General features: G+C 50.3%; 1 protein-coding gene across 2 annotated transcripts in view; it reads right to left on the bottom strand.

Annotated features, from left to right (window-relative positions):
- CPSF1 (cleavage and polyadenylation specific factor 1) overlaps window positions 1–15,356 on the bottom strand; it is a 465,036-nt gene that overhangs the window by 378,081 nt on the left and 71,599 nt on the right. For both annotated transcript variants that reach the window (XM_063921055.1, XM_063921056.1), the window contains exon 5: window positions 12,053–12,133. In XM_063921055.1, coding sequence (XP_063777125.1) covers window positions 12,053–12,133 — 81 coding nt within the window. The remainder of the gene's footprint in view (window positions 1–12,052; window positions 12,134–15,356) is intronic.

Here is a 15,356-nt window from a genome sequence, read left to right as displayed (position 1 = left end):
GTGCCCAGGGAGACGGACATTTCGAGGAAAGGATTTATTGTTAAACTAAGGTGAGATTCATACCAGCTCACACCACAACCATGCCGCACAACATGGCATTCAACAGAACACAGGCCAACGGCATGAACAATTGCAGCAACATGCTGACAATAAACGTAACAACATGTGTGTAACCACAACTAATAACTGCAGATACAATACGCACTGGGACAGGGCGCCCAGCATCCTCTATGGACTAAGAGAAAAGGATTTACCAGTAGGTATTAAAATCGGGTTCACTACGGCTGGCCGGCGGTCGGGCTCCCGGCGACCAGCATCCCGGCGCCGGGAGCCCGACCGCCGGCTTACCGACAGCTTGGCGAGCGCAAATGAGCCCCTTGCGGGCTCGCTGCGCTCGCCACGCTACGGGCACGGTGGCGCGCTACGCGCGCCACACTATTTTATTCTCCCTCTATGGGGGTCGTGGACCCCCACGAGGGAAAATAATTGTCGGTATGACGGCTGTCGGTATGACGGCTGTCGGGCTCCCGGCGCCGGTATACTGAGCGCCGGGAGCCCGACCGCCGGCAAACAGAAGACCACCCATTAAAATCCTATTTTCTCATACGTCCTAGAGGATGCTGGGGTCACCATTAGAACCAAGGGGTTATACCAAAGCTCTAGAATGGGCGGGAGAGTGCGGACGACTCTGCAGCACCGATTGACCGAACTTAAGGTCTTCATCGGTCAAGGCGTCAAACTTGTAGAACTTTGCAAAAGTGTTTGACCCCGACCAAGTAGCTGCTCGGCAAAGTTGCAAAGCTGAGACCCCCGGGCAGCCGCCCAGAATGAGCCCACCTTCCTAGTGGAATGGGCCTTCACTGATTCCGGTAATGGCATTCCAGCTGTGGAATGGGCCTGCTGAATCGTGTTACAGAACCAGCGCGCAATGGTCTGCTTGGAAGCAGGACACCCAACCTTGTTGGGAGCATACAGGACAAACAGAGCCTCTGTTTTCCTAATCCGAGCCGTTCTGGCGACATAAATCTTCAAAGCGCTGACCACATCCAGAGATTCTGACTCAACGAAGGCGTCAGAAGCCACAGAAACCACGTTAGGTTCCTATCGGTAAATATTGCTGACGTGTCCTCAATTCAGCTCTATCTTCATGGAAGATCAAATAAGGGCTCTTGTGAGACAAGGCCGCTAACCCAGACACCCACCTTGCAGATGCCAAGGCCAACAGGATGACCACTTTCCAAGTGAGGAATTTCAACTATACTTTCCTTAAAGGTTCAAACCAATGTGACTGAAGGAACTGCAACACCACACTAAGATCCCATGGTGCCACTGGAGGCACAAACGGAGGCTGGATGTGCAAAACGCCTTTCACGAAAGTCTGAACTTCTGGAAGGGAGGCCAATTGTTTCTGAAAGAAAATTGATAAAGCTGAAATCTGAACCTTAATTGAGCCCAATTTTAGGCCCGCATCCATACCTGCTTGTAGAAAATGGAGAAACCGTCCTAGCTGAAACTCTTCCATAGGAGCCTTCTTGGATTCACACCAAGAAACATATTTCCTCCAAATACGGTGGTAATGTATAGCCGTTACCCCTTTTCTGTCCTGAACAAGTGTGGGAATGACTTCACTGGGAATACCCTTACGGGCTAGGATTTTGCGTTCAACTGCCACGCCGTCAAACGCAGCCGCGGTAGGTCCTGATACACGCACGGCCCCTGTTGTAACAGGTCCTCGCGCAGAGGAAGAGGCCAGGGATCTCCGATGAGTAATTCCTGAAGATCTGGATACCAAGCCCTCTTTGGCCAGTCTGGAACAATGAGGATCGCTCGGACCCTTGTTCTTCTTATGATCTTTAGAACTTTTGGAATGAGAGGAAGTGGAGGGAACACATACACTGACTGAAACACCCACGGTGTCACCAGAGCATCTACTGCAATCGCTTGAGGGTCCCTTGACCTGGAACAATATCTCTGAAGCTTCTTGTTGAGACGAGAAGCCATCATGTCTACTTGAGGAACTCCCCAACGACCTGTCACCTCTGCGAAGACTTCTTGGTGGAGTCCCCACTCTCCTGGATGGAGATCGTGTCTGCTGAGTAAGTCTGCTTCCCAGTTGTCCACTCCTGGAATGAAGATTGCTGACAGAGCGATTGTATACTTTTCTGCCCAGCGGAAAATCCTTGTGGCTTCTGCCATCGCCGCTCTGCTTTGCATCCGCCCTGACGGTTTATGTACGCTACTGCTGTTACTGGATCAGTACAGGCAGACCTCGAAGAAGATGTTCCGCTTGCAGAAGGCCGTTGTAGATGGCCCTTAGCTCTAGAACATTTATGTGGAGACAAGCTTCCTAACTTGACCATCTTCCTTGGAAGTTTTCTCCCATTGTGACTGCCCCCCAACCTCGGAGGCTTGCATCCGTGGTCACTAGGATCCAGTCCTGTATCCCGAACCTGCGCCCCTCTAGGAGGTGAGAGCTGTGCAGCCACCACAGGTGCGATACCCTGGTCTTGGAAGACAGGATTATCCTCTGGTGCATGTGTAGATGGGACCCGGACTACTTGTCCAACAGGTCCCACTGGAACACTCAGGCATGGAACCTGCCAAACTGAATGGCCTCGTAGGCCGCAACCATCTTCCCCAGCAACCGAATGCATTGATGGATTGACACTCTTGCTGGTTTCAGAATTTGTTTGACCAGACTCTGAAGTTCCAGCGCCTTTTCCACAGGAAGAAAGAGTCTCTGTAGCTCTGTGTCCAATATCATTCCCAATAATGACAACCGCGTCGTCGGAATCAACTGTGATTTTGGCAAGTTTAGAAGCCAACCATGTTGTTGAAGAACTGTCATGGAGAGTGCAACATTTTGGACCAACTGGTCCCTGGATCTCGCAGATCGTCCAAGTATGGGATAATTGTGACTCCCTGCTTGCGAAGCAGAACCATCATCTCTGCCATCACTTTGGTAAAAATCCTTGGAGCCGTGGATAGACCAAACGGTAACGTTTGAAATTGGTAATGACAATCCTAAATTGCAAATCTCAGGTAAGCCTGATGCGGAGGATAAATGGGGACGTGTAAGTAGGCATCCTTTATGTCGACCGATACCATGAAATCCCCTTCCTCCAGACTGAAGATCACTGCTCGGAGAGACTCCATCTTGAATTTGAATCTCTTTAGGTAGAAATTTAGGGATTTCAGGTTTAGGATTGGTCTGACCGAGCCGTCCGGCTTCGGGACCACAAACAGGCTCGAATAAAAACCTTCTCCCTGTTGTGCCAGGGGAACCCTGACAATAACTTGATTTAGACACAATTTTTGTATTGCGTCGCAAACTACCTTCCTGTTCGGAAGAGAAGCTGGTAAGGCTGATTTGAAAAAACGTCGAGGGGGAACGTCTTGAAGCTCCAGTTTGTACCCCTGGGACACTATTTCTACAATCCACGGGTCTAGGGCCGAACGAGCCCAGAATTGACTGAAGAGCTTGAGACGTGCCCCCACCGGTGCGGACTCCAGCAGAGGAGCCCCAGTGTCATGCGGTGGATTTGGCAGAAGCCGGGGAGGACTTCTGCTCCTGAGAACCTGCAACGGCCGGAGATCTTTAACCTTTTCCTCTTCCTCTATTAGCAAGGAAGGAATAACCGCGGCCTCTTTTGTATTTATTCGGCCGAAAGGACTGCATCTGCAAGTGGTGAGCTTTCTTTTGCTGTGGAGGAACATAAGGTAAAAATGACGACTTACCCGCGGTAGCCGTAGATACCAGATCAGCGAGACCTTCACCAAACAATACACCACCTTTATACGGTAGAGACTCCATAGCTTTCTTAGAGTCAGCATCAGCATTCCATTGATGAATCCACAATGCTCTCCTAGCTGAGACTGCCATGGCATTGGCCCATGATCCCAAGAGGCCAATATCTCTCGCCGCTTCCTTTAGGTAGGCTGCAGCGTCCCTGATATAACCCAGCGTTAAAAGGATGGTATCCCTATCCAGGGCCTCTATATCAGATGACAAGTTATCTGCCCATTTTTCTATAGCACTACTCACCCACGCAGATGCAATAGCTGGCCTGAGCAGCGTACCTGTGGTGACATAAATGGATTTCAGCGTATTTTCCTGCCTACGATCTGCAGGATCCTTAAGGGCTGCCGTATCAGGAGACGGTAAAGCCACCTTTTCAGACAAACGTGACAGTGCCTTGTCTACAACGGGAAGTGACTCCCACTTTTCTCTATCCCCAGAGGGGAACGGATACGCCATTTTAATCCTTTTGGGAATTAGAAACTTTCTGTCAGGATTTTCCCACATTTTTTCAAATAGAGTATTCAGTTCATGAGAGGGAGGAAACGTTACCTCAGGTTTCTTTCCTTTATACATACAGACCCTAGTATCAGGAACAGCAGGGTCCTCAGTGATATGTAACACGTCTTTTATTGCCACAATCATGTACTGAATGTTCTTTGCCAATTTTGGGTTTAATCTGGCATCACTATAGTCGACACTGGAGTCAGAGTCCGTATCGGTATCTGTGTCTGCTAACTGCGCAAATGAACGTTTGTGACCCCGAGGGGGTCTGGACCTGTGATAACACATCCTCTACGGATTTTTTCCATGCCTGGTTCTGAGACTCAGATTTATCTAATCTCTTATTAATAGGAGCCACATTAGCATTCAAAGCATTCAACACATTTACCCAGTCAGAAGTCGGCGGTGCCGACTGGGTCACTCCCACAGATGTTTCTGCCCCCAACAGAGTCTCCTCCTGGGAAGAGGACTCCGCCTCAGACATGCCGACACACCTGTATCGACAGACACACTGGGTAAACAGGGGACAGACCCACAGTAAAGCCTGTCAGAGAAACACAGAGGGAGTTTGCCAGCTCACACCCCTGCGCCTATCCCGGTTCTGCAAGCCATAAATATAATGCCTCAGTCCCTGCAGCGCTTAAAAACACTTATTATTTGCACCAAATATGCTGTGCCCCCAGTTTTGCACCGTTACTTGTAATATCAGTGGTGAGGAAGGACCAGCGTCTCTGCATGCTCCGGAGAGAAAATGGCGCTGATGTGAGCTGTGAGGGCTAAGCCCCGCCTCCTACATGGCGCGCTTCAGTCCGCTCTTTTTTAAAATAAATTATGCCGGCGGGGGTATACATTTAGTGCCCAGGCACTTAATTTGCAGTCTGCCAGCCAAAAAAAAGGTTTATAATGCTGCCAGGGCGCCACCGCGCCCCCCCCCCCCCCCCCCCCTGCGCACCCTGCACCCTACCGTGCCGCTGTGTATGGGAGCATGGCGTGCAGCACGATTGCTGTGCGGTACCTCAGAAGCAGTCACTGAAGTCTTCTTTTCTTCTTCTACTCACCTGTCTTCTGACTTCTGGATCTGCAAGGGGGGTGACGGCCGGCTCTGGGAACGAGCATCTAGGCGTACCTAGTGTTCCAAACCCTCTGGAGCTAATGGTGTCCTGTAGCCAAGAAGCAGAGTCTTTAAACTCACAGTAGTAGGTCTGACTTCTCTCCCCTCTGTCCCACGAAGCAGGGAGACTGTTGCCAGCAGTGCTCCCTGAAAATAACAAACCTAACATAAGTCTTTTCCGAGAAACTCAGTACAGCTCCTCAGTTGAGCATCCAGTCTGCCTGGGCAATTCTAAACTGGAGTCTGGAGGAGGGGCATAGAGGGAGGAGCCAGGTCACACCATTTCAAAGTCTTAAAGTGCCCATATCTCCTGCGGATCCCGTCCATACCCCATGGTTCTTGAAGCGTCCCCAGCATCCTTTAGGACATATGAGAAATCAGGGTGCAAAGTGCACCTATTTTCCCATAGACTATCAATGGACCACTGCTTCAACACGTTCGTTTGCACTATTTTAATCATTGGTTTGTCTACGGGACCTCATTGCCGCAGTGTATTTTAAATAGCAAATGATGCGCTCGTACAGCATTGCCCATACAGTGTACAGTGAAGTAGTTCTTGCGCTATAGTGTACTGTATTTCAATGAAGACCACACACATGCGCAACAGTGATTTTAAAAAGCGACATCTAGTGGGTAATCGCAGGTATTACACTCACCGGTAACGCCAAACGCCATGATAAGCTCTGTGAGCCTCCCTACAACTAGGCCCGCCGCATTGCGCCCATGCACGCTGCAACTCCGTGATCGGGACTAACGCCATAGACAGCATAAATGAGCGAGGCTCCATCTGTAATAGCTTCTGTGTAGTTATAGCTAGAAATGAGGCACTTATAACACACAACTGACATGCTGTGCTCTACAGTTTCACCTTTTTGTAGTTAGCCAGCCAGTTTCTAGCAACTGCAAGATACGATTTCATAGTTTATGATGTAAAAAATAAGATTTTACTCACCGGTAAATCTATTTCTCGTAGTCCGTAGTGGATGCTGGGAACTCCGTAAGGACCATGGGGAATAGCGGCTCCGCAGGAGACTGGGCACAACTAAAGAAAGCTTTAGGTCACCTGGTGTGCACTGGCTCCTCCCACTATGACCCTCCTCCAAGCCTCAGTTAGGACACTGTGCCCGGACGAGCTGACATAATAAGGAAGGATTTGGAATCCCGGGTAAGACTCATACCAGCCACACCAATCACACCGTATAACTCGTGATACTATACCCAGTTTGACAGTATGAAAACAACTGAGCCTCTCAACAGATGGCTCAACAATAACCCGTTAGTGAACAATAACTATATACAAGTATTGCAGACAATCCGCACTTGGGATGGGCGCCCAGCATCCACTACGGACTATGAGAAATAGAATTATCGGTGAGTAAAATCTTATTTTCTCTGACGTCCTAGTGGATGCTGGGAACTCCGTAAGGACCATGGGGATTATACCAAAGCTCCCAAACGGACGGGAGAGTGCGGATGACTCTGCAGCACCGAATGAGAGAACTCCAGGTCCTCCTCAGCCAGGATATCAAATTTGTAAACTTTAGCAAACGTGTTTGCCCCTGACCAAGTAGCAGCTCGGCAGAGTTGGAAAGCCGAGACCCCTCGGGCAGCTGCCCAAGATGAGCCCACCTTCCTTGTGGAATGGGCTTTTACAGATTTTGGCTGCGGTAGTCCAGCCGCAGAATGCGCCAGCTGAATTGTGCTACAAATCCAGCGAGCAATAGTCTGCTTAGAAGCAGAAGCACCCAGTTTGCTGGGTGCATACAGGATAAACAGCGAGTCAGTTTTCCTGACTCCAGCCGTCCTGGAAACATACATTTTCAAGGCCCTGACTACGTCCAGTAACTTGGAATCTTCCAAGTCCCTAGTAGCCGCAGGCACTACAATAGGTTGGTTCAAGTGAAAAGCTGATACCACCTTAGGGAGAAACTGGGGACGAGTCCTCAATTCTGCCCTATCCATATGGAAAATCAGATAAGGACTTTTATATGACAAAGCCGCCAATTCTGATACACGCCTGGCCGAAGCCAAGGCCAATAACGACCACTTTCCGCGTGAGATATTTTAGATCCACGGTTTTTAGTGGCTCACACCAATGTGATTTTAAGAAACTCAACACCACGTTGAGAACCCAAGGTGCCACTGGAGGCACAACCGGGGGCTGAATATGCAGCACTCATTTTACAATGTCTGAACTTCAGGTAGTGAAGCTAGTTCTTTCTGGAAGAAAATCGACAGAGCCGAGATCTGTACCTTAATGGAGCCTAATTTTAGGCCCATAGACACTCCTGCTTGTAGGAAATGCAGAAATCGACCCAGTTGAAATTCCTCTGTTGGGGCCTTTTTTGGCCTCACACCAAGCAACATATTTTCGCCATATGCGGTGATAATGTTTTGCAGTTACATCTTTCCTGGCTTGAATCAGCGTAGGAATGACTTCCTCCGGAATGCCCTTTTCCTTTAGGATCCGGCGTTCAACCGCCATGCCGTCAAAACGTAGCCGCGGTAAGTCTTGGAACAGACAGGGCCCCTGCTGCCGCAGGTCCTGTCTGAGCGGCAGAGGCCATGGGTCCTCTGATATAATTTCTTGAAGTTCTGGGTACCAAGCTCTTCTTGGCCAATCCGGAACCACGAGTATCGTTCTTACTCCTCGCCTTCCTATTATTCTCAGTACCTTTTGTATGAGAGGCAGAGGGGGGAACACATAAACCGACTGGTACACCCACGGTGTTACCAGAGCGTCCACAGCTATCGCCTGATGGTCCCTTGACCAGGCGCAATATCTTTTATAGCTTTTTGTTGAGGCGGGACGCCATCATGTCCACCTGTGGCCTTTCCCAATGGTGTACAATCCTTTGGAAGACTTCTGGATGAAATCCCCACTCTCCCGGGTGGAGGTCGTGTCTGCGGAGAAGATCTTCTTCCCAGTCGTCCACTCCGGGAATGAACACTGCTGACAGTGTTAACACATGATTTTCCGCCCATCGGAGAATCCTTGTGGCTTCTGCCATCGCCATCCTGCTTCTTGTGCCGCCCCGTTGGTTTACATGGGCGACTGCCGTGATGTTGTCTGATTGGATCAATACCGGCTGGTTTTGAAGCAGAGGCCTTGCCTGACTCAGGGCATTGTAAATGGCCCTCAGTTCCAGAATATTTATGTGTAGGGAAGTCACCTGACTTGACCAAATTCCCTGGAAGTTTCTTCCCTGTGTGACTGCCCCCCAGCCTCAAAGGCTGGCATCCATGGTCACTAGGACCTAGTCCTGTATGCCGAACCTGCGGCCCTCTTGAAGATGGGCACTCTGCAGCCACCACAGTAGAGATACCCTGGTCCTTGAAGACAGGGTTATCAGCCGATGCATCTGAAGATGTGATCCGGACCACTTGTCCAACAGGTCCCACTGAAAAGTTCTTGCATGGAACCTGCCGAATGGGATTGCTTCGTAGGAAGCTAACATTTTTCCCAGGACTCGCGTGCAATGATGCACAGATACCTGTTTTGGCTTTAGGAGGTCTCTGACTAGAGATGACAGCTCCTTGGCTTTCTCCTCCGGGAGAAACACTTATTTCTGTTCTGTGTCCAGAACCATCCCCAGGAACAGTAGACGTGTCGTAGGAACCAGCTGTGACTTTGGACTGTTTAGAATCCAATCGTGCTGTTGTAGCACTTTCCAAAATAGTGCTACCCCGACTAGCAACTGCTCCTTGGACCTTGCCCTTATAAGGAGATTGTCCAAGTACGGGATAATTAAAACTCCCTTTTTTCGAAGGAGTATCATCATTTCGGCCATTACCTTGGTAAACACCCTCGGTGCCATGTACAGTCCAAACGGCAGTGTCTGGACTTGGTAATGGTAATCCTGTACCACAAATCTGAGGTACTCCTGACGAGGATAGTAAATAGGGACATGCAGGTAAGCATCCTTGATGTCCCGGGATACCATGTAATCCCCCTCGTCCAGGCTTGCAATAACCGCCCTGAGCGATTCCATCTTGAACTTGAATTTTGTTATGTATGTGTTCAAGGATTTTAAATATAAAATGGGTCACACCGAACCATGCGGTTTCGGTACCCCAAACCGTGTGGAATAGTAACCCCATCCTTGTTGAAGTAGGGGCACCTTGAGTATTACCTGCTGGGAATACAGCTTATTAATTGCCTCTAGCGCAGCCTCCCTGCCTGAGGGAGTTGTCGGCAAGGCATATTTGAGGAAACGGCGGGGGGTAGACATCTCGAATTCCAGCTTGTACCCCTGAAATACTACTTGAATGAAACAGGGATCCACCTGTGAGCGAGCCCACTGATCGCTGAAATTTTTGAGACGGCCCCCCACCGTACCTGGCTACACCTGTGGAGCCCCCGCATCATGCTGTGGACTCAGAGGAAGCGAGAGAAGAATTATGATTCTGGGAACAGGCTGACTGGTGCAGCTTTTTCCCTCTTCCCTTGTCTCTGTACAGAAAGGAAGCGCCTTTGACCCGCTGCTTGCTTTTCTGAAGCCGAAAGGACTGTACCTGATAATACAGTGCTTTCTTAGTCTGTGAGGAAACCTGAGGTAAAAATATTTCTTCCCAGCTGTTGCTGTGGATACGAGGTCCCAGAGACCATCCCCAAATAATTCCTCACCCTTATAAGGCAGAATCTCTATGCGCCTTTTAAAGTCAGCATCACCTGTCCAGTGACAGGTCTCTAATACCCTCCTGACAGAATGGACATTACATTCATTTTGGATGCCAGCCGGCAAAATATCCCTCTGTGCATCCCTCATATATAAGACGACGTCTTTAATATGTTCTCATGTTTGACAGGGTCACCGACCACGCTGCAGCAGCACGATCTGCAGGTCTCAGTCTAGTACCTGAGTGTGTAAATACAGACTTCAGGATAGCCTCCTGCTTTTTATCAACAGGTACCTTCAAAGTGGCCGTTCCTAAAACGGCAGTGCCACCTTTTTTGACAACCGTGTGAGCGCCTTATCCACCCTAGGGGATATTTCCCAGCGTAACTTATCCTCTAGCGGGAAAGGGTACGCCATCAGTAACTTTTTAGAAATTACCAGTTTCTTATCGGGGGGAACCCACGCTTTTCACACACTTCATTCATTCATCTGATGGGGGAACAAAACACTGCCTGCTTTTTCTCCCCAAACATAAAACCCATTTTTAGAGGGTTAATGTCAGAAATGTGTAACACATTTTTTTTTTTTTTTTTTATTGCCGGGATCAAGTCACAGATGTTCCTAGTGGATTGTGTATATGTCTCAACCTTGTCGACACTGGAGTCGGACTCCGTGTCGACATCTGTGTCTGCCATCTGAGTGAGCGGGCGTTTTTGAGCCCCTGATGGCCTTTGAGACGCCTGGGCAGACGCGGACAGAGAAGCCGGCTGTCCCACAGCTGTTACGTCATCCACCCTTTTATGTAAGGAGTTGACACTGTCGGTTTACACCTTTCACCTAACCATCCACTCTGGTGTCGACCCCACAGGGGGCGACATCACATTTATCGGCATCTGCTCCGTCACCATATAAGCCTCCTCATTAAACATGTCGACACAGCCGTACCGACACACCGCACACACACAGGGAATGCTCTGACTGAGGACAGGACCCCACAAAGCCCTTTGGGGAGACAGAGAGAGAGTATGCCAGCACACACCAGAGCGCTATATAATGAGGGGATTAACACTATAACTGAGTGAAATTTCCCCAATAGCTGCTTGTATATATAATATTGCGCCTAAATTTAGTGCCCCCCTCTCTTTTTAACCCTTTGAGCCTGAAAACTACAGGGGAGAGCCTGGGGAGCTGTCTTCCAGCTACACTGTGAAGAGAAAATGGCGCCAGTGTGCTGAGGGAGATAGCTCCGCCCCTTTTTCGCGGACTTTTCTCCCGCTTTTTTCTGGATTCTGGCAGGGGTATTTACCACATATATAGCCTCTGGGGCTATATATTGTGGTATTTTTGCCAGCCAAGGTGTTTTTATTGCTGCTCAGGGCGCCCCCCCCAAGCGCCCTGCACCCTCAGTGACCGGAGTGTGAAGTGTGTATGAGGAGCAATGGCGCACAGCTGCAGTGCTGTGCGCTACCTTGGTGAAGACTGATGTCTTCTGCCGCCGATTTTCCGGACCTCTTCTTGCTTCTGGCTCTGTAAGGGGGACGGCGGCGCGGCTCCGGGACCGAACACCAAGGCTGGGCCTGCGGTCGATCCCTCTGGAGCTAATGGTGTCCAGTAGCCTAAGAAGCCCAATCCGGCTGCAAGCAGGCGAGTTCGCTTCTTCTCCCCTTAGTCCCTCACTGCAGTGAGCCTGTTGCCAGCAGGTCTCACTGAAAATAAAAAACCTAAATCTATACTTTCTTTCTAGAAGCTCAGGAGAGCCCCTAGTGTGCATCCAACCTCGGCCGGGCACAAAATCTAACTAAGGCTTGGAGGAGGGTCATAGTGGGAGGAGCCAGTGCACACCAGGTGACCTAAAGCTTTCTTTAGTTGTGCCCAGTCTCATGCGGAGCCGCTATTCCCCATGGTCCTTACGGAGTTCCCAGCATCCACTAGGACGTCAGAGAAATACTCAGAATTCACTTTGTCATGGAAAAACGTGGCATGAATATGTAAGTGTTGGGTTAGATGCTCTCCACATACCCGCAGCTCTGGCTCCTCAAAGTAATGCAGGGATAGAGTCTTCAGATCATGGGTTCCAGGATCATATTCTACCACGGACAGCTAGGGAGAAGAAGAGGAGCATTACATGGATCTGTGATAGAGGGGGAGGACCATTACTGGCACAGCTGCACTGATATATGCTGCGGTTGCAGAGGTGACAGCTAGGGAGCATTACATGGATCTGGGATAGAGGGGGAGGACCATTACTGGCACAGCTGCACTGATATATGCTGCGGTTGCAGAGGTGACAGCTAGGGAGCATTACATGGATCTGGGATAGAGGGGGAGGACCATTACTGGCACAGCTGCACTGATATATGCTGCGGTTGCAGAGGTGACAGCTAGGGAGCATTACATGGATCTGGGATAGAGGGGGAGGACCATTACTGGCACAGCTGCACTGATATATGCTGCGGTTGCAGAGGTGGTAGCTAGGGAGCATTACATGGATCTGTGATAGAGGGGGGAGGACCATTACTGGCACAGCTGCACTGATATATGCTGCGGTTGCAGAGGTGACAGCTAGGGAGCATTACATGGATCTGTGATAGAGGGGGAAGACCATTACTGGCACAGCTGCACTGATATATGCTGCGGTTGTAGAGGTGACAGCTAGGGAACATTACATGGATCTGTGATAGAGGGGGGAGGACCATTACTGGCACAGCTGTACTGATATATGCTGCGGTTGCAGAGGTGGTAGCTAGGGAGCATTACATGGATCTGGGATAGAGGGGGAGGACCATTACTGGCACAGCTGCACTGATATATGCTGCGGTTGCAGAGGTGACAGCTAGGGAGCATTACATGGATCTGTGATAGAGGGGGAGGACCATTACTGGCACAGCTGCACTGATATATGCTGCGGTTGCAGAGGTGACAGCTAGGGAGCATTACATGGATCTGGGATAGAGGGGGAGGACCATTACTGGCACAGCTGCACTGATATATGCTGCGGTTGCAGAGGTGACAGCTAGGGAGCATTACATGGATCTGGGATAGAGGGGGAGGACCATTACTGGCACAGCTGCACTGATATATGCTGCGGTTGCAGAGGTGACAGCTAGGGAGCATTACATGGATCTGGGATAGAGGGGGAGGACCATTACTGGCACAGCTGCACTGATATATGCTGCGGTTGCAGAGGTGGTAGCTAGGGAGCATTACATGGATCTGTGATAGAGGGGGGAGGACCATTACTGGCACAGCTGCACTGATATATGCTGCGGTTGCAGAGGTGACAGCTAGGGAGCATTACATGGATCTGTGATAGAGGGGGAAGACCATTACTGGCACAGCTGCACTGATATATGCTGCGGTTGTAGAGGTGACAGCTAGGGAACATTACATGGATCTGTGATAGAGGGGGAGGACCATTACTGGCACAGCTGCACTGATATATGCTGCGGTTGCAGAGGTGACAGCTAGGGAGCATTACATGGATCTGGGATATAGGGGGAGGACTATTTCTGGCACAGCTGCACTGATATATACTGCGGTTGCAGAGGTGACAGCTAGGGAGCATTACATGGATCTGGGATAGAGGGGGGAGGACCATTACTGGCACAGCTGCACTGATATATGCTGCGGTTGCAGAGGTGACAGCTAGGTAGCATTACATGGATCTGTGATAGAGGGGGAGGACCATTACTGGCACAGCTGCACTGATATATGCTGCGGTTGCAGAGGTGACAGCTAGGGAGCATTACATGGATCTGGGATAGAGGGGGGAGGACCATTACTGGCACAGCTGCACTGATATATGCTGCGGTTGCAGAGGTGACAGCTACGTAGCATTACATGGATCTGTGATAGAGGGGGGAGGACCATTACTGGCACAGCTGTACTGATATATGCTGCGGTTGCAGAGGTGGTAGCTAGGGAGCATTACATGGATCTGGGATAGAGGGGGGAGGACCATTACTGGCACAGCTGCACTGATATATGCTGCGGTTGCAGAGGTGACAGCTAGGGAGCATTACATGGATCTGGGATAGAGGGGGAGGACCATTACTGGCACAGCTGCACTGATATATGCTGTGGTTGCAGAGGTGACAGCTAGGGAGCATTACATGGATCTGGGATAGAGGGGGAGGACCATTACTGGCACAGCTGCACTGATATATGCTGCGGTTGCAGAGGTGACAGCTAGGGAGCATTACATGGATCTGTGATAGAGGGGGAGGACCATTACTGGCACAGCTGCACTGATATATGCTGCGGTTGTAGAGGTGGCAGCTAGGGAGCATTACATGGATCTGGGATAGAGGGGGGAGGACCATTACTGGCACAGCTGCACTGATATATGCTGCGGTTGCAGAGGTGACAGCTAGGGAGCATTACATGGATCTGGGGAGGACCATTACTGGCACAGCTGTACTGATATATGCTGCGGTTGCAGAGGTGACAGCTAGGGAGCATTACATGGATCTGGGATAGAGGGGGGAGGACCATTACTGGCACAGCTGCACTGATATATGCTGCGGTTGCAGAGGTGGCAGCTAGGGAGCATTACATGGATCTGGGATAGAGGGGGAGGACCATTACTGGCACAGCTGTACTGATATATGCTGCGGTTGCAGAGGTGGTAGCTAGGGAGCATTACATGGATCTGTGATAGAGGGGGAGGACCATTACTGGCACAGCTGCACTGATATATGCTGCGGTTGCAGAGGTGACAGCTAGGGAGCATTACATGGATCTGGGATAGAGGGGGGAGGACCATTACTGGCACAGCTGCACTGATATATGCTGCGGTTGCAGAGGTGACAGCTAGGGAGCATTACATGGATCTGTGATAGAGGGGGAGGACCATTACTGGCACAGCTGCACTGATATATGCTGCGGTTGCAGAGGTGACAGCTAGGGAGCATTACATGGATCTGTGATAGAGGGGGAGGACCATTACTGGCACAGCTGCACTGATATATGCTGCGGTTGCAGAGGTGACAGCTAGGGAGCATTACATGGATCTGGGATAGAGGGGGGAGGACCATTACTGGCACAGCTGCACTGATATATGCTGCGGTTGCAGAGGTGACAGCTAGGGAGCATTACATGGATCTGTGATAGAGGGGGAGGACCATTACTGGCACAGCTGCACTGATATATGCTGCGGTTGTAGAGGTGACAGCTAGGGAGCATTACATGGATCTGGGATAGAGGGGGAGGACCATTACTGGCACAGCTGCACTGATATATGCTGCGGTTGCAGAGGTGACAGCTAGGGAGCATTACATGGATCTGGGATAGAGGGGGAGGACCATTACTGGCACAGCTGCAC

This window comes from Pseudophryne corroboree, chromosome 5, assembly GCF_028390025.1.
Source record: "Pseudophryne corroboree isolate aPseCor3 chromosome 5, aPseCor3.hap2, whole genome shotgun sequence".
In the NCBI taxonomy this organism is placed as follows: Eukaryota; Metazoa; Chordata; class Amphibia; order Anura; family Myobatrachidae; genus Pseudophryne; species Pseudophryne corroboree.
Note: the sequence above shows the minus strand (reverse complement) of the source record. Positions and strands in the feature narration are given on the sequence as shown.